General features: G+C 37.7%; 1 protein-coding gene across 1 annotated transcript in view; it reads right to left on the reverse strand.

Annotated features, from left to right (window-relative positions):
* Window positions 1–11,603: 11,603 nt before the first annotated feature.
* The window catches only part of LOC105037862 (flavonoid 3'-monooxygenase CYP75B137), a 33,930-nt gene continuing 21,073 nt past the window's right edge, over window positions 11,604–24,460 (reverse strand). The window contains exon 2 of the mRNA XM_073249851.1: window positions 11,604–12,391. Coding sequence (XP_073105952.1) covers window positions 11,765–12,391 — 627 coding nt within the window. The 3' untranslated portion in view covers window positions 11,604–11,764. The remainder of the gene's footprint in view (window positions 12,392–24,460) is intronic.

A 24,460-nucleotide genomic window follows, 5' to 3' on the forward strand; every position in this document is an offset into this window, starting at 1 on the left:
AGGGGAAGAAGCCTCAATCTAAATTTGAAAGGTAAGTCCAAGATAAATTCAAAATGGGGAGAAAGATATTCCATTTATAAAATCTAAATTTAAGTTAAATTTGAAAGGGGAGAAGTATTTTTGAGTATATCTTATCCAAATAAAAAGAGAAGTTATAAACTCTAAAATTTTTGATACAATTTTTCTAAATTTAACTTGCTTTCTACTTGATTTTGATTATTTATTTTAAAATTCTTCTCTTAAGCTTTTTAATACTATAAAAAGGGAGAGAGTTATGTTGAGTATACGCTTAAAATACTTGAGTTGATTCATTATACTTCAAAGCTCATTTGTTTGAATTGAGATAATCATTTGAAATAAATATATGTTGAGATGTGCATTGATTCTTGAAATCTAAACTTAAGATAAATTGAAGAAAAATTGAAGTATTCATAAAATATGTGCCTATAAGTGCTTAGTTATTTACTTCATGATTCATATTGATAAATTATTTAAAACATATTATATGTTTTATTGTGCATATACTCATAATTTTATCATCATCAAAAAGAAAGATATTATTAATCCTATGATTGATTTGGATGATTACCAAATTTTGAGTAATTATGAGTCTAATCATATGTTTCAAAGATGAATGTTGGATTTTTCAGATGTTTAAATTGAAGAATTCATCTATGAAAAAGATCCTCTCCAAACAATCTAAGTCAAAGAATTCAAGACTAAATTTTCAAGTTTTAGATTGAGTGGAGTTGACGCCCAAAAGCTAGAAGCCAACTCCTGCATTGAAGTGGGCTAACAATAAAGAGATTTTAAGTTTCAAAATATGCAGGAGTCAATCCTAAGAGAAGAGGAGTCGACTCTAGCATGCTAGAAGAGGACTGGCATACTAGCGAGTCGACTTATATGAAAGAGGAGTCAACTCTCTCAGAAAAGGTAGAGACTATATTCTTAAATCTCCAGTTTGATTCAACCCTAGAAGAGTTCGAGTCGATCCTAGGATAGGTCGAGTTGACTCATGAAGATGGCGAGCTGATTCTCTCAAAAAAGACAATACAAAATTTTCAGATCCTAAGATAAAGTCGACTCTTAAAGTTATCGAGTCGACTCGTAGGCAGCTCGAATTGACCTCTGAAGAATTAGAGTCAATCTCTGATACAGGATTAGCAATAACAGCTAGTTTTCTACACATCTCCAATGATTAGTTTTTGGCTTCAATGACTATTCCAAGGCTTTCAACGATTAAGACTCACTCTCCAGCAACTTCCAAGCATATTAAAAAAAAAGGATAGTGGATTGAGAAGAAATATTCATCAATTTGAGTGAGCCATTATTGAACATCCTTGGAAGGAGAAAAAAAGAAGAATTAAATACACAAAATTGAGTAATCATTCAAGAGTAATTTTCTTTAACTTCTTCCACATCCTCTCAAGCTTAAAAAAAGAGAGGTTCAAGCATCTAGAGAGAAAATTATCAGCATCTTCTCGACACTTCAAAGAGTTCATTTTTTCATTTTTATTTTATACTGTGTTGGGGCGATTCAGCCGACTCTCCGATTTTGACTTTCGATCGGCCTGATAAGCACGACCTGTCAACTATCAATCGATTGGTCGACTGATAGTCGGCTATCTATAAATTTGATAGACTCCAACTATGATGACTTGATCGATTTCAGATCGATGACTGTTGGCATATCAGAGTTACCGACCGATGCTCATTCAACTTCCACAACTATCGACATACGATCGATACATTTTGATTACGACATATAGTCGACTTATCAGAAACTACCAACGCAGAAAGCACATAATGGCCAGAACATGATCAGTGGCGGGTATAACCACCCATCCCATAATCACATAATATTGGAACAAACGGGACCATGTGTCTAACCGTTACAGATGGTTACCAACTACTCATCTATAAAAGGAGGTAAATGAACAACATTTGGGAGGGGTCTCCTGAGAGTTAAAATTCTACCTCTTTGAATTTTAATCTACTGTTCATCACTCTCCACTGACTTAAGCATTGGAGGGTCCCTATCGGACACAATTTTGATTAGTGTGGACTTCATTTTGTAGGTGCTCTTCACTAGCGACATATGCAACAGGAGATTGACTGCAACAGATTGACGTGCTAGATAGGGGTCAAGGTCGCCTCAATTTTCTGAGACTGAGGTCCACCTCAACTGACTGTAGGACTCTCAGACTATACACATCAAAGTCTCCATTGATTGGGGGCTCTATTGTGGTTCTAATAATATGGAGGGCACCAATAGTCCCATATCAATTGTGACTCAAGGAGGACTCACCCTTATAAGGAGAAAAAAATCTTTTCCATTGAGGTGTCTTTTAAAAGGCAAAATTGTGAGGTCCATGGATTAGAGCAGATAATATCTTATGGACGGATCGAGCCCTTGTCCGCAATAATGGCGCACCAAGTAGGGAAAGAATAGGAGTAATAATAGCAAAGACCAGAGCTTAAAATAATTCTGTAGGATCTACGAGGCAATCTTCCCATCGAAAGATCTTCCTCCCCCTCCTCCAATGATAGAGCCCAGCTCCTTACATCCTGTAATCACTACGGACACACAAATTTCTATCCTAATGTAGTAAATGAAGGTGTTGACGGAGGCAGTCCATAGCATCCAACAACAACAAACACGGCAATAGCAGCAACGCCGGTGAAGGGGCTGGTGGCTCATTTAGTACCATTCAGGCACAGTCGCCATCTTCCACGGTGCTCTCCCTCTTCATCTCCAAAATGATGATCATCTCGATATTCTCATCGAGTCAAGCAACTGTATTCTCAGTATTCTCATTATACCACCCATCCTTCATCACGATCTCCTTCTCCTTCCCATGTACATAGTATCAAGAAGAAGAAAAGGCCACATGCACCTTTCCTTCTCCATCCTCAAATTCTTCAGGGATTCTACCCCTGAATTATCTCAACAATGGCAGCTCGATGACTACGAATGTAAGTTCAAGAAGATTGACCGTCAACTTGTCTGACTTAGGTGGAAGGTATGTTAGGTGAATACAAACTCTCCATGATGATGCTGTCGTCGTTTCGACGATGATAGCAAACTATGATGTAAAAAAAGTTCTAGTCGATAATAGAAGCTTAACTGATGTTCTTTTTTACTTGACTTTCTCTCGAATGTGACTACCGACTGACCGACTTAGAAGAGTCTCGATGCCATTAGTTGGTTTTATGAACATGTAATTATCGTGGAAAGAAAAATTAATCTTCCATTAACTGTGGGAAAAATCTACAATAAAGTACTATTCTCCTGACATTCACTATCATTCAAATTTCATCAGCCTAAAATGCTATACTTAGACGACCTGGACTTAATGCCCTAAGAGCAGTAGTTTCAACATACCATTTATTGATTGATTCCCAACAAAAAATAGAGTCAAAAAAATATGTGGAGATCAACAACTTGCTCGACGTTGTTTCATGATCTCTGCAAAGAATAACCAATCTAAAGACTCTTTGTCCGTCAATAAATTGACCAAAGAAAAAATAAAGAAAGGGATAAACCAGTCGAGCAACTGTTTCTATCCTGTTAAAAGAAGAAGATCATGAAAAAATAGTCCAAATTGGATTGCAATTATCTGATTCGGAGTGGCAACAACTGGTGAATCTACTAAGAGCAAACATCAATATTTTTGCTTGGTTGGCAACTGATATGCCAGAAATTTTTTCAGAAGTAATAACCCACCAGCTAAATATTGATCCTAAAGTTAGGCCAGTAAGACAAAAGAAAAACTTTTTGCTCCTAAAAGGCATAAGGTCATCGATGAAGAAGTCGACAAACTCCTTGCGACTGGCTTCATCAGAGAAGCTAATTATCCTGATTGGCTCGTCAATGTAGTGATGGTGAAAAAAGCTAATAAAAAATAAAGAAGCTGCATCGACTACATAAATCTAAATGAAGCTTGTCAAAGGATAGTTTTTTCTTGTCAAAGATCGACCAACTAGTTGATGCGACTTCGAGACATCGACTTTTGAGCTTTATGAATGCTTTGCAAGCTACAATCAGATTCAGATGGCACCTAAAGATGAGGAGCACACTACCTTCATAACTGACAAAAGTATTTACTGTTACAAAGTAATACCATTCGGTTTAAAAATACCGGAGCCACCTATCAATGGCTAGTTAATAAGTTGCTCAAGGCACAAATTGGACAAAATAGGAAGTCTACATTGATGATATGCTGGTAAAAAATTCTAAACTTCTGATCATGTTCAAAACTTGAAAGAAGCCTTTGACACACTTCGACGATATTAGTGAAATTGAATCCGACTAAGTGTGTATTCGAGTAACTTTCGAAAAAAATTTTAGATTTCTTGTGTCATAATGAGGAATTGAAGCTAATTTTGAGAAAATAAAGACTATCATCAATATGAAGCATCCGAGCTCCAAGAAAGAGATACAAGAACTTAATGGAAGGATTGCCGCACTCAGCCATTTCATCTCGAGGTCGGCAGAAAGATGTTTACCCTTCTTCAAGATCTTGAGACAAGCAAAAGATTTTTTATGATTAGATGAGTACCGACAATCTTTTGAAGATCTAAAAAGATATCTGGTGTCTCCACCATTACTTACAAAATCAAAGGTGGGAAAAACTTTGTATCTCTATCTGACGACTTCAAAAGAAGTAATTAGTTCGATACTCATCTAGGAGGATAAAAATTAAATTCAATGACCAATTTATTATACAAGTAAGGTACTTCATAATGCTGAAATAAGATATTCAAGAGCAGAGAAGATAATCTATGCTCTAATCATATCATCATAGCGACTTCATCCATACTTCCAAGCACATCCTATAGTCGCCTTGACAGATCAATCGTTGAAGGTAATTCTATATCGACATGATACTTCAGGTCGAATGGTGAAATGGGCAATAAAACTCAGTGAGTTTGATATTCAATATCGCCCAGGACCATCTATGAAGGCATAAGTTTTAGCCAACTGTGTCGTCGAGTGCACCATATCTGACAATAATCCTGAGGATGAACTCGATAATAAATTAAAGCAAGTTGAAACTCCAGAGACCGACTTAGCATCGGTGTGGGTGCTACATATTGATGGAGCATCCAATGCATAAGACAGTAGAGCCGATCTCATCTTTACCAATTTTGAAGGGATTATAATCGAATATGCCCTTCGATTTAATTTTAAAACTTCAAATAACCAAGCCGAGTATGAAGCTCTCTTAGCCAGCTTGAAGATTACCAAAGAGCATGACATTGACAGCTTGAAGATCTTCACCGACTCACAGTTGATTACTGGACAGGTTAAGGATGAGTTTGAAGCCCGAGATCCTGTTATGATGAAGTACCTTCAAAAAGTGAAAGATCTTACATCGACTCTTAAATATTTTGAAATCTCTCACATTCCAAGAATGGAGAATACTCAAGCTGATGCACTTTCCTGACTCACAACCACTTCATTCAACTCGCTGGGTCGGACATTCATCGAATGTCTTGAACAACCGAGCATTGATAAAGTCGAAGAAGTGCTACAAATCAATGATGAGCCAAGCTGGATGGATCCGATCATCCAGTACTTCACTAATGAAATTCTACTTGCAAATCTTTCAGAAGCCAAACGACTACGATGGATGGCCTCGTAGTATATTTTGATAAATAGACAACTTTATAAAAGGTCATTCTCTCTTCCCTTATTGAAGTGCCTGAGACCAACGGATGCTGACTATGCACTCCGAGAAGTTCATGAAGAGATTTGTGAAAATCACTTGGGGATAAATCATTAGCTTATAAAGTTTTACGACAAAGATATTATTGGCCCACCATGAAGAAAGATGCAGCTGAACTTATCTGAAGATGTGAACTATGTCAGAAGTATGCTAACATACAACATCAACTGGCCAGCCAATTGATGTCAATTGTTGCACTATGACCCTTCACATAATGGGAAATCAACATACTTGGTCTTTTCTCTTCGACATCTGGTCAGAGAAAATTTATAGTAGTTACCATCGATTACTTCACCAAATGGATAGAAGCTAAACCCTTAGCACAAATTACTGAAAGTAAGATGGAAGACTTTATTCAAAATCAATCATATGTAGATTCGGTCTACCACACACCATTATCATCGACAATGATTGATAATTCGACAATCAAAATTTTAAAGAGTTTTGTGTAAAATTTCATATTACGCACAAGTTCACATCAGTCGGCCATCCACAATCCAATGGTGAAGTGAAAGTAACAAACTGAACAATCCTACATGGTCTCAAGATCAGACTGAATGAAGCTAAAGACCTCTAGGTGAAAGAATTATATCCGATCTTATGGGTATATCGAACAACTCCTCGATATCGATAGGAGAATCACCATTCAACCTAACCTATGGGACGGAGGTGATGATTTCACTTGAGATCGGATTACCATCAGTAAGAGTGGAGTAGTATAATGAGCCGAGCAATTCTAAATATCGGAGAGCCAACCTAGACTTACTTCTAGAAATCTAATAGCAAGCTCAAGTTCGGATGGCAGTATATCGGCAAAGAATAGTCTGTTTTTACAATGCAAAAGTCAAGCTGAAGGTCTTTCATCTGGGAGACCTGGTCCTAAGAAAAGCAAAATTTCAAAGCCTCTAGATCAAGAAAAATTATCTCTAAACTGGAAAGGATCCTATAGAATAATCGAAACACTTCGATCGGGAGCATATCGACTAGAAGCCCTTGATGGGACAACTATTCCTTGGACTTGAAATGTAGATAATTTGAAGATGTACTATAAATAAAGTTGTTCATATGTATGACATTCGAAATAAAATGTTGAGATTCAAAATTATAAAAACTTCAGTCATCCACAAGTTATCAACAAAATGGCATTAGACCGACAATAATTGATCAATTTTTACCTACTGTATCTCGATTTTTCACTGTAAAAATTAACTTAAGTCAAATGACAACATCAAATAAATAAATAATCAGTCAGCTTGTATCGACTATATCTCAATTTTTTATTATAAAAATCAAAATCGACTTACTGACTATATCTGACTTTTTATTATAAAAATCGACTTCAGTCGAATGACTACTCATGCTGACTTAGTTTTAACTAAGTAGAATATTATGCAGACTCGATCTCAATTGAGTAGAAAATACACCGACTTGACTATGATCAGTTGAAGGATATTCGGCTTATTACCATCTATCAATACTTAAAAAGTATGTAAGCTAAGTCGGCTGACACCCAACTAGCAGACAAACTCTACTACGACTAATGGTCGAGAATTAATTCACTGATGGATGATCAGAAATCTAATTGTTATTCAACGATATTAAAAGTACAAGTATAAAAAGAGATTCCATACTTAAGAAATTTCTTTTCATTCATTGAAGAAAAGATTACAAAATTAGACCTAAGGTTCGATTACAAAATTGGACTAAGTTTGGTTACAAAAAGAAAAAGAAAAAGTACATCGATCATTAGTCAGCTTCTTCATCACCTTGCTCTGGTATAACTTTGGTGGTTGGAGCTGGTTCGGTGGTTGGAGCAGGTTTGGTGCAGCTGGTGCATCTTCTTCAGTCAGTGCGGTGGTCTCCTCAACAACCTCTTCTCTCAAACTAGGAGAGACGATGTTGCTCAGGTCCAAGTCCAGATATAATTTTTTGACTACATCTATATCGTCCTCGTATCCGATACAGTAGGAGGCAAATCTACCCTCAAAAATTTTATCCTTGAATTCTTGTGAATCTTTGAAATTCTCGATGGCCAAACTTAGAGCACCTCTCACCGACTCAACTTCTTCCTTGGTGGAGGCCGACTCTGCATCCACTAGTGCCAACCTCTCCATGGTGGCCCGATGCCTTCCACACTCTGCTTTAAGCTCCTCAATGCATCTGTCTCTCTCTCTCCGGAGCCAACTGATGGAATTTTCTTTCTTTTAATCCAAAATTTGAGAGATGCGATACTCTGATGAGTCGACCCAAGTTTGGCTTTGGAGGATTGTAGTTCGGCCATCACACGGGAGATCTCTTTCTAGAGCATCTTCTCCTGTTTAGTTACCGCCTGAAGTTGTTCAACAACAGCAGCTTTTTCGACATTGGTGGCTGCCACTTTGTCCATTCATGCCTGATGAAGCTCAGTGATTTTTTGATATTCGCTCTCTAGAGCGTACATATCATGTGCCCACTAAAAGAAAAGGACAAGTCAAGTTAGATCAAAAAAAAAAAAAGTTTCATTGACTCACCCCAAGCACCGTCAGATAAAATGAAAAAAATATTTCGGACACTGTCCGATCTTTTCTCCTCTCCCTGTCAGATGGGAGAAGAGCTGCTTCGATGAGCTGTTTGGCCAAGGTTGGATTGGCCAAAGCCGACTCACCAATCGGGATTCGGATGTCAAAGAGAGTCGGATGACCCACCGATGATCCATTGTCAGCAGAAGTAGCCGGTGCCTTCCCTCGCTCTCCAGTCGACGGTCGTTCGCTTGAAACCACCATAAAATCGATGCTCGACTGCGCCCGAGACTGCACCATCTTATGAGTGGCTTGTGCAATGGTAGATTGTTTTGGTTTGACCGCGACTGCTAATTTGGCCCAAACCCTCACTGATGGAGCCGCTGATGTTCTGGCGCGGCATCTTCATCTCTCATCGTTCCGACTTCAACTGACAGCACATCAATCGGAGGAAGCATTATCGAAGCCGACAGCGCAATAACCGGCTCTGGAGCTGTTATCGATGGAACATCAGGCCCCCTTGCAGGTACCGATTGAGAGTCAACTCGACTTCTTCTCGATGGTCGGGATGGTCTAGCATCAGCCGCTGCTCTCTTCTTGACAGCATGTAGACGGATGTTGGCAGCTAAAACTCATGCCGTCGTCTGCATGGATACAATCAAAAGATAAGGTTTAGTATAAAATTCAGAAGCAAATGAAAAATAAAACAACTGACCGATTATGCTATACCTAAAGAAGTTATCGAACTATGTCGGCATTATAGAGAGCCTGCTCTATCATCAGCTCTCGTTATGCTGGAACTGCCATATCTCTAAGTCGGAAGAAGTCTTTTTGATCGATGATGTTGACCCGACTATGTTTGTTGGGGTGGTTCTTGGATCACCCCAGCATGAAGGAAAGCCTCAAGCAGATGAAGAAGAAATGAAGAAAAATTAATTCTTTCATCCATGAATGAATGATGGAAGATCGAAAATGAAAAAAGATCCTTTTTCGGGTTGCAAAACCACCAACCCTTGGCTTTAAGATGAGGACGAAGAACAAAGAAAGTCTGAAAAAGAGAAGGGTGAGGGTTGGTCAGGATAAGATGATACAACAAGGCGAAGTTGATAATTAGCTGGATGGAGTTCAGAGTCAACTGAGCAGGACAAAGACTGTAATAATCAAGAAGATTCTGGATGAACTTTGAAATCAAAAATCAACGACCGGCTCGAAGATCTCGACATAAAAAGCAACCTGACCCAGAGGAAGAGAGTTCACCTGATCGTTTGAACCAGGAGCAGAAAGCTGATATTACTCCAGAATATGATATTGTTCCCAGAGCCGTTCAACATTAGGCCCAGACAAGGAAGAGACTTCTATCTCCGGATCCGAAGGAGAATCATCGGTTGGATTCTCCAATTGATTATGTCGAGAAGTTGAGGCCTTCGCTTTCTTTCCCCTACTCGCTATTGAAAATGAAAGAACCTAGAAAAAGAAGAAGAAGAGAAAAACCTAAGAGAAAGGAATGGAAACTCGACCTGGAGATAGAGGTGACGTGAAGAACAGAGAAACTTCGAGAGCTCTCAGCACCTGGGGGACAAAACCTTCTACTGCAGAGAAAAGTAACGAATGCAAAAGCGAAAAGTCCAAATGAAAGGGACACTGTATATATAGGACCCCTCAGCGGTCTGGATGAAGTTATTCAAATCAAAGCTCTCTCAAATTTCGACATGTGGCCACATCAAAATTGACCACTGATCGGACGGTTCAACGCATCTACCCTCAGATCACGCCACCTCACCACTATCTGCTTGAGCGGTGCTGAGCCAATGATATCTGGACACATGACCGAAATCAACTAGTCAAAATCGAATCATCTAGATTCTTTAGATGTCGAACTATCTTCTCAAAGCAACACCTCAATGATGATATCGCAGTTATCGAAATGACAAAATGAATGAAGATCTTTCGTATTTTGAAGAATTATTAATGTCTACAGTCGAATCGAGACTCGAGACAACACGTGACAACTCCCTTTGTCTAACGTGACAGACCACGTGATAACATGTATGTCAGACTATCTTGAACTTGGGAGTGGGGGGCAACTATTGAGGTGATTCAGCCGACTCCCTGATTTCGACTTTCGATCGGCCTGATAAGCACGACCTACCGACTACCAATCGGTTGGCTGACTGACAGTCGGCTATCTGCAAATTTGATAGACTCCAACTATGATGACTCGACTGATTTCAGACCGATGACTGTTAGCATATCAGAGTTACTGACTGATGCTCATTTGGACTTTCACAACTACCGACATACGATCGACATATTTTGATTACCGACATATAGTCGGCTACCAGAAACTGCCAGTGTAGAAAGCGCATAATGGCCAGAACATGATCAGTGGTAGGTATAACCACCCATCCCACGATCACATAATATCGAAACAAGCGGAATCCATATGTCTGATCGTTACAGACGGTTACCAACTACTCGTCTATAAAATAAGAAAAATGAACAGCATTTGGGAGTGGTCTCCTGAGAGCTGAAACTCTGCCTCTTTAAATTTTAATTTGCTGTTCATCACTCTCCACTGACTTAAGCATCGGAGGGTCCTCGTCGAACATAACTTCATTTTACAGGTGCTCTTCACCGGCGACAGATGCAACAGGAGATTGGCCGCAACATACTACAATTCTCATTCTTGTATATTATTTTCTTTACAAGTTTCTTAGGAAAAAAAACTTAAGGTATAGGTCTGTCCAAGCCTAAAATTAGACATTGTAAATTCTAGTTAGTGAACCCGTAAAATCAATTGGATTGATTGTGAATCCAAAAAACAATCGGTGTATGATTTTGATTGATGATCTCGAAAAATCAAATAATTTGTTTGTAATCTCGGATAAAACAAACATACTATAATCAGGCTGATTATAGTAAAATTCTCAAAAAAAGCTTAAAGAGTGGATATAGATGTAGAATTGTACCGAACCACTATAAATCTCATTGTATTTGTGTTGTGCCTTGTCTTGTTTATCTTACTTGCTCTACATTGTTTTCTTTCTTACTTCGTTGCTTTTATATCTTTCATCCACTGATACACATTGTTTAAACTTCACAAGTATTCACGTTAAGTCAATTGGAGCATATAGTTATTTAAGATTTTGAATTAACTGAAGTTTTTGAAGAACCCAATCCTTCCCCCCAATCCCCCCCTTGAGTTGCTATTTTTTTTAGCAACACTTTAAGATTCGTGCAGCCGGATGGGATATTACATCTAATCTTAGGCAGATTCTAGAATTCAGCATTATCCAAAACAACAAGAAGCACTTCCTACCTGAGCCAGTCCAGTGTGACCCTTCAGAAGGCAAGTTTTTCACTAGTGAACAAGGAAAAGAAGATTGCTGCACTTTGGATACATGGACATCAATCACTTCAGTTTTTGTTCAGATCTTACACATGTAGATTACTGCATAACTCCATGGACGTTAAGCTTCCATGGAGAGAGAGAGAGAGAGACAATGTTCCTTCCACAATCATTAAACGTGCGATCTATGAATAGAGATCAGGGTTCGGTAGTTTTGGTGTTGGAATGGCAATCAGTGGCTTAGCCTTCTTTAGAACAATTCCAAACTTCTCTTCCAGATCCAATTTCGTTCCCTCTGCTAGCTTCCACTCAAAAGAGTGCAACAGTGATGCTAGAAGGTATCCAACCATCCTCTCTGCCATCGAGATCCCAGCACAGATTCTCCTTCCAGACCCAAATGGGAAGTAATTGAAGTCATTCCCACTAAAATCCCACTTGTTATTACTGTCTAAGAACCTCTCTGGCTTGAACTCCAGTGGATCTTCCCATAATAAAGGGTCCCTATGTATTGCCCACACGTTCACAAAGACCCGACTGCCTTCCGGGATGGTGTAGCCACCAACAAGGCATGGAGAGCTTGGGCAGTGGGGAACTAAGAGTGGAAGGGCCGGGTGCAATCGGAGAACCTCTTTGATCACAGCTCCAAGGTAAGGCAGCTTAGAAATGTGGGACTCTTCCACAATGTTGTCCTTTCCCACAACTTGGTCGAGTTCCTCTTGGGCTTTTCTCAGGGTTTCAGGTTTCTGCATCATTTCGGCCAAGGCCCACTCCATTGTGTTTGATGTGGTATCTGTCCCCCCCACGACCATGTCCTGTCGCCAAAAATTGTGAAAATTATTAGGACACATTTATAAAGAATGCACGTTGAAGCCTATTTCTTTTCACAGAAGCTATGGAAGGGAATGGTCCTTATAAAGAGTTGCTTTTCTGTTATTTGTCAGATTCTAGTTTTTCTGTTATTTAAAGCACACCTGTAATGACTGGGACTTTGATTTTAGCGCATAAATAATGGACAAATGGATACAGAATACCGAACGGCTTTATTGTTTGATGGTGGATTTTTTGGTGTTTGTGACAGCACACTCATGTTTAAATTAGATGGAGAGTCACTGTCGTTGCCTACATAGTTGCTAAAACAATAAAAATCTAAAAAATTATAGATTGTAAATGCTGGATTCCATAACTGAGGAAGATTGGGAGCAGATTTTAGTAAGAAAAAGAGAGTTCGATGGATCTTTCATCTTATTGGCCATGGGAGCTTGGGTATTTCTTTCATTTGAAAGAAGGATTCACCTTCACATGAATCCATCATTGGACCGTTCTGCTTACACATATCTCAAAGTGACTAATGGATGATCTAATGGTGGATTTTTGTGAAGGTGAATCCTCTTTTTGCACGAAAATTACACCCCCAACCTTGGCCATGGAGGATTAGATAAGATAGATGGAATAAAAATCCTCAAATTCATGCACCAAAAAAGATCAGATGGAGCAGCCTTTTTTCTATTCTGCATATTTTGTTAAAAGAATTATGCCCTACAAGCCAATCGCATATGCGATGTGATAAGATATATTTTATAATTTATCTTCTAAACTCATGTAATTGACATTTATTTTAATAAAATAGGTATTCTTGATTCATTAGATGCTGCATCTTGTTGTTCTTAAGATTTAATGATTTTAGGACCGTGATGAGATCACGCCAGTGAGACCTAAATCCTTGATAGCCCTAACCTAAAATATTTCTAGTTATTGGTATATTGAGTCAGGGATCAATGATACCAGTAAGACTGGCATGTCCTATGTATGCTCAGAAATGAGGGTAGTTGATCTCACAACCACTTGTGTGGTGACACTAATACAAAGATATGGGTGCTCATTAGAGAATGAGTTCACTGAATTGACCTATGAGAGAATATCAGATGGAGTCTTATTTACATGTCAACTGATGATTCTCTAGTGAGAGTTGTGTAAGTAATCCTTAGACCTAAGGTCACCATGGTATTTTATGTACATGGATCCATGCTTTGGTTCACTACCTAGCTTGATTGTTTGATCCTTGTGTGGGGTGTTCTGAATATGGTGAAGTGTGCATGGAGGTTGTGAGTGATCAATAAGAGATCAGTCACTCCTAATAAGAGAAGCGAACATCTTATGTGATCTCATAGGATGATGATTTTGGAAGTCTTTGGTCAAAGCAGGGTGATAATTAGAAAATAATTTTTAATCTATCATCAACTAAATCATCACCTTCAGATCGAGATATATAAAGATAAGTGATTGGGTTTGACATATTTTCATACCCACAACTCATCTGGGATGTTGTTTAACTGAAAAATTGAATTACACGGGAACTTGCCACTGAAGGATATTTTGATAATTTTTCATCAAAATTTTAAATCTTTCGAGTAGTCATGACATATTGCTAAACGTCAATCTTGACTTGTGGATTCATCAGAATTAAAAGAGTTTAATTCTGGAGTCAATTTGGAAGAGTCCAAGTTGATTGGGACTCTCCGGGTGACCTAATCTCATCGGATTAGGGTTACGTCGAAAGTCTTGATCCACTGCTAGCTAGATTTGGAACCCAAGGGATCACATACTTTGAGATTTGATCTTGATCTGATCTAATTAGTATTTAATATAAATTTTATGGGTTAATTTGATATGCTAGCACATTGTATTAACCCAAGTTTCCAAATTGGTTTAGATCAAATTGTTTGAGCTAACCTAGACCAGTTGGCCTTGACCTAATGGGCTTGGATCAATTTGGATTGGATCGTTATCCAACTTGAAAGAGTTTCAAATGGAGAAGGAGTCCTCTGAGCCCACCAAAACCTATGCACAAAAATAAATGCCGCCCCCCTTATTTTGGCATGTGAAGTAAAGAGTCTTTCTTAAAGAAGGCTCTTAACTAACACGCATTGCCTTAAATTTTTTATTTGAAATCCTATGTTTTTTCATCAAAATTTATCAAATTTTTTATGACATGTAGAAGACTAAGAGTCCTTCTTCTCCAAATAATTGGATCACCAAAAATTTACTTGGTGAATTTATTTGGTGCGTGGGAAGTTGGAGCACCAAAGGTTGGCGCCCCTTCATCCCATGAGATGTCCCCTGGTCCCCTATTTATAAGGGATGTCCCACATGGCTTCTTATGGTGATTTTTATCTAAAACTAAGAAGAGGGATGTGGTAAACATAAAAAAAATTTTGAAAAAATTTGAGAAAAAAAAAGAGAATTTTCAGTGGTAAAAGTTGCTACAAGGGTGGTAAGATTTTCAGCAAGTATTGCTTGAGTGCCCTAAAATTTGATTTTTCTATGTGTTGGAGCTAAAAATTAAATCCTAGATTGTATGACATCTGAAAAGTATCTTCTTAATATTTTTATAGTAATGAGATCAAAGGCAACTGGACTTTGGTGCGATCGTGATATAAGTTCGAAGCCGGTAGTATTCTTGAGAAGATAAGCTGTGGCAGTGCACTGGTTGGGAAGGACGTTGGCCAACTTCTGTGTGGATCACTATTGGAGGAATTCTACCTTAGAGTCTTGTGAAAATACCAACGTGTCACTTTTTCATATTGGTTAAAGTATAATTTTCTATCTCTTTGCATGTTTGAATTTGCTTTGATCGTGATCGGCAAAGTATTTTTAGGGTTTTGGGTTTGGCTCGATAGTTTTATTTGATAAAGCTATTGATTTGCTTGTTTTAAATTTTTTAAAAATTATTTTTTACTATGTGGTTAGAATCCAAAAGTGTATCAGAGCCACCTTTATTTGATTCGATCAAACAAGTGCAACATAGAATCATTCTTGTGCATATCTTGCTAAAAAATTTTGCATTGATTTATAGCATCAATCCTTTAAACTCAAAAATTATTTTTGACTTTATATATACCATGATATTTAATTTTAGTTATTAAATGATTAATTTATGATAATTTTAAAATTTATATTATCAGGTTATATGATGCTCAGATTGATGCATTGTTAAGGATGTTTAGCATGCCTAATGTGATTAGAGTTTGCTATTTTTCTTTGATATGCTTGACATATGTTTTGATATCCATTGCACCCTTATATGATTTTAGCATGTCATATGATTTCTATTTAGAATAGTAGAAGTATGTCAGTTGCATAATTTATAGTGTACATTTTATGCGGTTGTAGTTAGGATGTGCCGAGGTCAGTTTAAAGTCCCTCGTCAAATTATATTAAGTTGTAATATCGAGATTCACTTTTTAATCAAAATCAAATTCTTAAGATCAATTGGTGTCGAGAAAAGTGTGATAGGTGATTTTCTAATGAGGTCCGTATGCTGGCCTGGCCAACTCTGTTGGTGTCTAGAAAAGCTACGGAGAGCCTCCCACCTACTTACCTGGCCAATTTGATCTTATTGATTTTTGGACTTAGATTGATTAGTGATGTAGACATTACAAAGACCTTCCTTCAAACTTAGTTAATAGAGTATGTCAAGATCTTAGTGAGCTTGTTGTGCTATCCACAAGGCTTACTATAAAAATTGACATGATATTGATCAAGTGCATATTGATGCTTATGGCATATTTGAATATATTGCTTTGTTGTGCTATTCACAAGGACAGCATTATTTAAGTATGACTATATAGGATTGAAGGGTCAACTTAACTAAAACACTATAGTTTGTTGTGCTATCCACAAGACTATATGTGATATAGAGGCTGGAATGAAAGATGTTGAGAATTGTAAAGGTACAATTGGTAAAGAGTTACCTACTCTTGAACTCATGAATACTTATTGTGCTATCCACAAGGTGTTTATGAGGAATAGGGATCTCAACCCCACTAAGAAATATTAGAATATTTTTTGATTATCATATTTGAGGGCTATGAAGTTCGATAAAAATAGTGGGAGATACAATTAGATAAAATCCTAGTCTAGTTGTGCATGTCAGCATGAGTTGTCCACTTATATTATGTTCTTGTTGTTATAGATTAACTTCACTCATGGCATCCTCACTTTCACTTAGCGGTATCCTAGATGCAAACAAATTGATTGGACCCAACTATGTCGACAGGTTAAGGAACTTAAAAATTGTTCTCACTCAGGAGAAAGTCTCCTACATTCTGAATACATCTGCTCCAGTTTCTCTTAGGAAAGATACTTTCGAGGAGGAAAGAGCCACATATAAGATGTGGAAAGATGACAGTGTGACTGTTAAATGCATCATGCTTGGTTCTATGAGCAATGAGCTACAAAGGCAACATGAGGATATGGACGTTTTCTCTATTCTCCTTAATCTTAAGGAGTTATGCAGGGAACAAAGTCGAATTGCTCAATATGAGATATCAAAACAGTTGTTCCATGCCCGCATGACTGAAGGTGCCTCCATGCAAACTCATGTCCTAAAGATGATTGATTTGATCACTCATCTAGACAGCTGAATTTTGCCATGGACGGTGAACTGAGCCAGGATTTGATCTTGCAGTCTCTCCCTGACTCTTTTTTCAGTTTGTTATTAATTATCATATGAACAAACTGAACATCAGCCTATCAGAACTATTGAACATACTGAAAATAATAGAGAGCCATTTCAATGGTGAAAAGGCTCAAATCTTCATATTGATAAGATCAACAAGAAGAAGGCAAAGAAGGGTTCTAAGAAAAAGATGAACCCTAAGGCTGGCATCTCCAAGAAGAAGGCGAAGAAGGTCTCCATCAAAGATACTGTTATCATTGTGGCAAAGAGGGCCACTGGAAGAAAAATTGCAAGGAGTACCTTGCAATCATGAAATCGACAAGCATTGCTAAAGATTTGTATATGATGTAAACTAATTTATTATTAAGTACTTCATTTTCAGATTCTTGGATATTGAAAACCGCCTGTGGCTCACACCTTTGCAAATCATTGCAGGATCTACAGAAAGTAAGGAATCTGAATAAAGATGACTTCAAGTTGTTTGGCGCTAGTGGAGAGTCCATTCAGGCCGAAGTCATTAGAACCAGGATTTTGAAGTTGCCTTCGAGCAAGATTTTGGAACTGAAGACCTGTTATTACATTCCTAATGTTGTTATAAATATTAGAATATACCATTTTATTGGAACAAGATTTTGAAATTAATGTAAAGAACAATGGTTGTTCTATTTATTTTTCTAACGAATATTATGAAAGTGCCTTTATTGATAATGGTCTTTTATTTCTTTCACTTAATGATAATGTGCTTCATGTTGATAATATGAAGAAAAGAAAGAGAGAAGATGTGAATGTCACATACCTCTGACACTGCCGACTTGGTCATATAAATGAGTCAATGATTAATAAGTTATTCAAAGATAATTTCTTTGATCTTTATGATTATGAATCATATGAAACTTGTGAATCTTGCCTCATAGAAAAAATAACCAAGACTCCATTTATTGGACATGGAGAAAGGCAAGTGACATTTTGGACTTTGTATATACTGATGTATGTGGTCCAATGTCGACTCAAGCCAGAGGTTGATACTCTTACTTCATCACGTTTACTGATGATAGGTCTAGGTTTGGATATGTGTATTTAATAAAATAAAATTAAAACCTTTGATAAATTTAAAGAGTACAAAGAATGGTCGAAAAACAAACTGATAAAAATATTAAAACTCCTCAATCGGATCGAGGAGAAGAATATTTATCCAGTGAGTTCCTCGATTATTTGAAATAAAATGAAAAACTTTCTCAATAGATACCTCTTTATACTCCACAATTAAATGAAATTACAGAAAGGAGGAACTGCACCTTATTAGATATGGTGCGGTCCATGATGTGTTTCACGAATCTTTTGATATCCTTTTGGGGATATGCCCTTGAGGCTGCAGCGTATATTTTAAATAAAGTACCTTCTAAATCTGTTTCTATCACTCTATATGAAATATAAAAATATAAAAGATCCAAACTTAAGTATCTTAAGATTTGGGGTTGCCTAGATTATATGAAAAATATTGATGGACATAAGCTGGATACTAGATCAAAAAAATATAGGTTTGTAGATTATCCCAAGAGAGTATAGGATACTACTTTTATAACCCTACTCAATAAAAGATGTTTGTTGGTAGGCATGCTATTTTCTTGGAGAAAGAATTTATCCAAGAAGGAGGCAGTGGGAGGTCTGTTGAACTTGAAAAGTTCAAAATTTACAATCCAACCAAGATTCACCAAATAGTTCTCAACCAGATGTGCCCATTGTTGAGGCATAATCACTACACACACCTTCTCTCCGAAGGTCAAGTAGAGTGCATAATGTACCTCTCAGGTATGGATTTGTCATTGAGTATGACAACACAACCCACATCATTGAGAATGATGATCCTACGACCTATTCGAAAGCTGTCATGAGTAGTGTCTCTGACAAGTGACTAAATGCCATGAAATCCGAAATGGACTCTATGTATGTCCACCAAGTATGAACTTTGGTTGATGCGCCTGAAGGTATGACCCCAATAGGCTGCAAATGGATCTTCAAAAAGAAGATTGGAGCAGATAGCCAGGTAGAAACCTATAAGGCCATGCTTGTGGCCTTTTCGTCGGTAATCATGCTCAAGTCTATTTGGATAATGCTTGCTATAGCAGCATACTATGACTATGAGATCTGACAGATAGATGTCAAGACTGTCTTCCTCAATAAAAACCTTGAGGAAGAAGTCTATATGACTCGGCCAGAGGGATTTGTCTCAAGTGGGAGAGCAAATCAGATATGCAAGCTGAATAGATCCATTTATGGATTAAAGCAAGTATCGAGGAGCTGAAACATTCATTTTGATGAGACAGTCAAATCGTTTGGCTTCATCAAAAATATGGATGAACTTTGTGTGTACAAGAAGAATAGTGAGAGTGCTATTATCTTCTTAATCTTGTATGTGGACGACATACTACTCATTGAGAATGATGTCCCGATGTTGCAATCGATCAAGACTTAGCTATCATAAAAGTTTTTCATGAAAGACTTGAGTAAGGCATCCTATATACTTGGTATTAAGATCTATAGGATAGATCAAAAAGGATGCTAGACTTGTCCCAGTCTAAGTACATTGACCTGATGTTGAAGAGGTTCAACATGAAGAGAAGTAAAAGAGGTTACTTGCCCATAGGTCATGACATACAGCTCTCTAAGAAAATATCTCCTAAGACACCTGAAGAGAGAAATAAAATGAGTTATATTCCTTATGCTTCGGCTGTAGGATTCATAATGTATGCTATGTTGTGTACCAGACTTGATGTTGCTTATGCCTTAGGCATTGTAAGCATATTTCAAGCTGATCCTAGAGAGGATTATTAGAAAGCTGTGAAAAACAAACTCAAGTACTTGAGAAGGACTAGAGATATTTTTCTAATATATGGTGGATCAGATTTAAAACTGAAAGGTTATATCGATTCTAATTTTCAATCTGATCCGGATGATAACAAATCAATATCTGGGTATGTGTTCACTTTATATGGTGGTGCAGTAAGTTGGAAAAGTTTCAAGCAGTAAACTATTGCTGACTTGATCACTGAGGTTGAATATATTACTACAAGTGAGGCTACTAAGAAGGCCATCTGGATGAAGAAATTCATCACAGAGTTGGATGTGGTTCCAGAGATTGAACTGTTGGAATTCTGGGATTAGTGCATGCATATGTATTTCAAAACTTTTATTTTCTAAATACCACAGAGGAGAATAAGATTAAAATACTTTTAATCTAAATTTTATATGCATAAAAATATAAAATCACATGGATCTATTTCATATGATGAAATTGATATATGCTGACATTCAGATTGTGATCAAATCATATACCTATTTTGTAATCTCTTTCTTTAAAATTGGATCTAGAAGAGACGAGGCTTTCTGTTAGCCACACAAGTATCTGATCTCTACGAGTATCCACTCGGATCAGTCTGGAATGGCCCTCTATAATCTGAATTTTGATTCTCCAAAATCAGCCTGCTGAATCTGAACGAATTATGGATCGTGATAAATACTTGATCTTTCTTCTTGATCTTCTTTTTCTTCTTTTCTCTTGAGTTTCTCCTTGCAATGTGCTACTATCAGATGCTAGAAACCAATAAGGAAGAGCACCCAAACTCTTTTGGGCATGAAACTCCTTGGGATGCGTGTCCCAAGGAAGGGATGTATAGAACACCCAAGAGAAGAGAGAGAGAGGAAGAGAGGACATGGGGAGAGCCTTTGGATGTGAGGGGCTGCTAGTTTTGTTGCTCTAGAGACCTTAGGAGAGGTCCTTTTAAATAGGCATAAGGATTGAATCCTATTCAATCTCATCATACATGTCCTACTTGCATTAGGATTTCTATTAACTTAAGTTATCCAACTTACATTAGGAAGTCCATTAGGTGCCAACTATTGGAGCCCTTGCATCCATAATTAGACACCCTCTTTTGCATCCAAAAGACAGCCCATATGAAAACCAAAGGCCCTCTAATTAATGGACACTCCCAAATTGATCAAATCAAAGTGGCATCCTATAATAACTATCAAGGAGATTCACAAGAGACTTGCACCCTTAATTTATATGATCCATAACCTTAGACACCTAACAATTGAAGACTCATAAATTTTATTCATATAGGTAATTAGTAGGTAATTAAGTTAGAATTAACTTATCAAATAAGTAATCCTAATGGAAAGAAGAATTGGGTCCAACCATGTGCTAGCAAGGTTACCATGAACCCAATGGGTTCTCTAAATCCAATTGACACTTCATAAGCTCAATTTCTTATTCCAGGCCTAATCCCTTTGTTGTGTGACCCCATAGGTTCAATTCTATCTGGTAATGAGATATACAATGATCTCTATCATTATATCATTGAAACTCTTTTCAATAGGTCTTAACAATTTCACTCTAACTTAACAAGGATTGTCGATCCGAAATAATCTTAGTGAGCTCTCACAATCTACCAGTGATACCTAGCAGAATGTAGTGGCAACCCGTAGAACTAAATGAACCTCTAGATGTAGTTAACGTGTGATTAAGTCCCTCTATCGTGAGTCCTGACTAGATGGCAGATCATGGATAAATCGTCAAACCTCAACATTAGTCATATGATAGATTGATTAGCTCAAGTCCAGTTGTGACTTCTATAGAAACTCTTTTCCATCAATCCCACTACTGTGGACACAGACTCTTGGATTTAGCCTCTCAAATCCTATAGGATTACTCCTCTCTTTCAAGGTCGATAGATCCTATCTTGATGCGCATCACACTCCTATAGTGAACCAACTATTGCCAACGTCCACTACAAGGGCTCATTGAGATCCATGTTTATGTATCAATCAAACTCCAGCAGCCTCACTGCGAGTAGCAGTACCATCTCAAGTCAAAGATCAGTTACACAACTACAGCATCAAGACAATCACTGATGATTAATGAAAATTCAAGTGATCTCTCGTATGGTCACGCTCAGTGCCAGTTGTTCTCTAATAACCATCCGCACTTGTCACCCTGTGTCTCTACACAATAGATTAGAGATCCATCTTTTTTGAAGGAAGCGATTTGTGCACCAGTCTGTCCGAATCTATTATCGTCCTCATGATGATCCTATGATCGAAAGTATTTAAGAATTAAATACATATCTCTAATTCTCAACACTTTGAGAATATGTATCGAAATTAATTTCATGAACGATTCAAAGACACATTATACTTGAATGAAAAAGAATTTACCTCTTTTATTGATCATATCAATATATTAAGTATAAAATTGTATCCTAGATATATTACAATGTGTCAGCCATATTGGCTTCTAGGATATATATCTAACAATCTCTCACTTGGTCTAAAGCCAATTGGCCACAAATTTAAGTCCCATTTTTTCAGGTGGACTTTCATTTTTGGGTTGGCTCAACTGCTTAGTCAGTGGGTATGCCATATTTTTCACAAAATCTACTCTTCACACCTCGACATAAGGTAGTTGCATATAACAGTGCTCTATATGTTTGGACTTTTGGTGAGACCTTGGTTCCTTAGCAAGGGTTATGGTGCTATTGTCTTGTAGTATTATGTCATGGTTGACATCAAGTTCTACAACTAACATTAAAATCAGAATTCATCCTACACATCTATAGCACACTCAGCCTCCATTGATCAATTACTCAGAATCCTTCTAGTAAATCGAACAAGAATACACCCTCGAATCGCAACTCAGAATCACCTCCAAAGATCAAGAATAGATCCTTAGTCCTTCTTAAGTACTTAAGGATGTTCTTCATAGCTATCCAGTGCTCCCCGTCTGGATTCGACTGATACCTGCTCGTGACACTCACAGCAAAGATAATATCAGGTCGAGTATATAGCATGACATATATGAGGATTCCTATTGTCGAAGCATAAGAATTCTATTCATGCGCTGAATCTCCTCAGATGTGGTCAGACACATCATCTTGGAGAGACAAATACCATGCCTAAGAGGTAAAAGACCTCTCTTGGAGTTTTTCATGCTGAACCTCTTCAGCACCTTCTCTATATACAGCTTTTGTGATAGGCCAAGCATCTATTTATATCTATCCCTATAGACCTTTATTCTGAGAATATAGGGTGCTTCTCCTAAATTTTTCATGGAGAATTCTTGGACAACCATCTTTTGACCATGGTCAGCATGGGAATATCATTCCTAATATGGAGAATATCATCCACGTAGAGTACGAGGAAGGTGATTGCACTCCCACTGACTCTCTTGGATACACAAGGTTCCTCTTCATTTTTGATGAAATCAAACAATTTGATTGCCTCATCAAAATGATGGTTCCAACTCCGAGAAGCCTACTTTAATTCGTATATGGACCTTTGTAGCTTGCAGACTCCGTGATCACTATCATCGGATGTGAAATTCATAGGCTGCTCTGTATAGATATCTTCCTCAAGATATCCATTCAGGAAGGCAGTTTTCACATCCATCTATCAGATTTCATAATCATAATAAGCTGCAATAGCAAGCAAAGTGCGGATGGATTTCAATATGACTACGGACAAAAAAGTTTCCTGATAGTCAATGCCCTCGCGCTGACTATAACCTTTAGCCACAAATCTAGCTTTATAGGTCTCTACCTTACCATCGGCAACTATCTTCCTTTTGTAGATCCATTTACATCCAATACGTACAATACCTTCAGGTGGATCCATTAAAGTCCAGATTTGGTTTGAGTACATCGAGTCAATTTCTGACTTCATAGTATTTAACTATTTTTCGAAATCGATGTCAGACATCGCCTCATCCAAGGTATTGGGATCATCACCATGAACCCTATCTCCCATAAGGAATATTTTCTTTACTTCCTCCGTAAGCATACCCATATACCTTTCAGGAGATTGGAAGACCCTGCTAGATCTACGAGGTGGCTGAGAACATCAACTACTGGCTCATGGACTATGGATTTCTGAGGATCTATAGCTCTAGACTCTTCAGAGACCTTCTCTTTGAGTTCCATTAACCTTCCACTGCCGTCATCCTGGATAAACTATTTTTTCAGGAACACGACATTTTGACTTACAATCACATTGTGGTCTTGTGAAAAATAGAAGTAGTATCCCATGGATTCTTTTGGGTACCCTATAAAGCGAGCTATAATAGATCTATCCTCCAACTTTTCTGCCATCTGTCTTTTGACATAGGTCGGATATCTCCAAGTCTTAAGATAACCCAAACTCGACTTCTTATCGAACCATATCTCATACGGTGTGGTAGGAACGGACTTTGAAAGAACCTTATTCAACAAGTGAATGGCAGTTAACAAGGAATATCTCCAAAGAAATAAGGATAGATCAGTGAAGCTCATTATAGACCTGACCGTATCCAATAGGGTCCTGTTCCTCCTTTCAGATACCCCATTGAGCTGAGGTGTTCCAGGAGGGGTCCATTGAGAGACTATGCCAT

The sequence above is a fragment of the Elaeis guineensis genome, chromosome 16, assembly GCF_000442705.2.
Source record: "Elaeis guineensis isolate ETL-2024a chromosome 16, EG11, whole genome shotgun sequence".
In the NCBI taxonomy this organism is placed as follows: Eukaryota; Viridiplantae; Streptophyta; class Magnoliopsida; order Arecales; family Arecaceae; genus Elaeis; species Elaeis guineensis.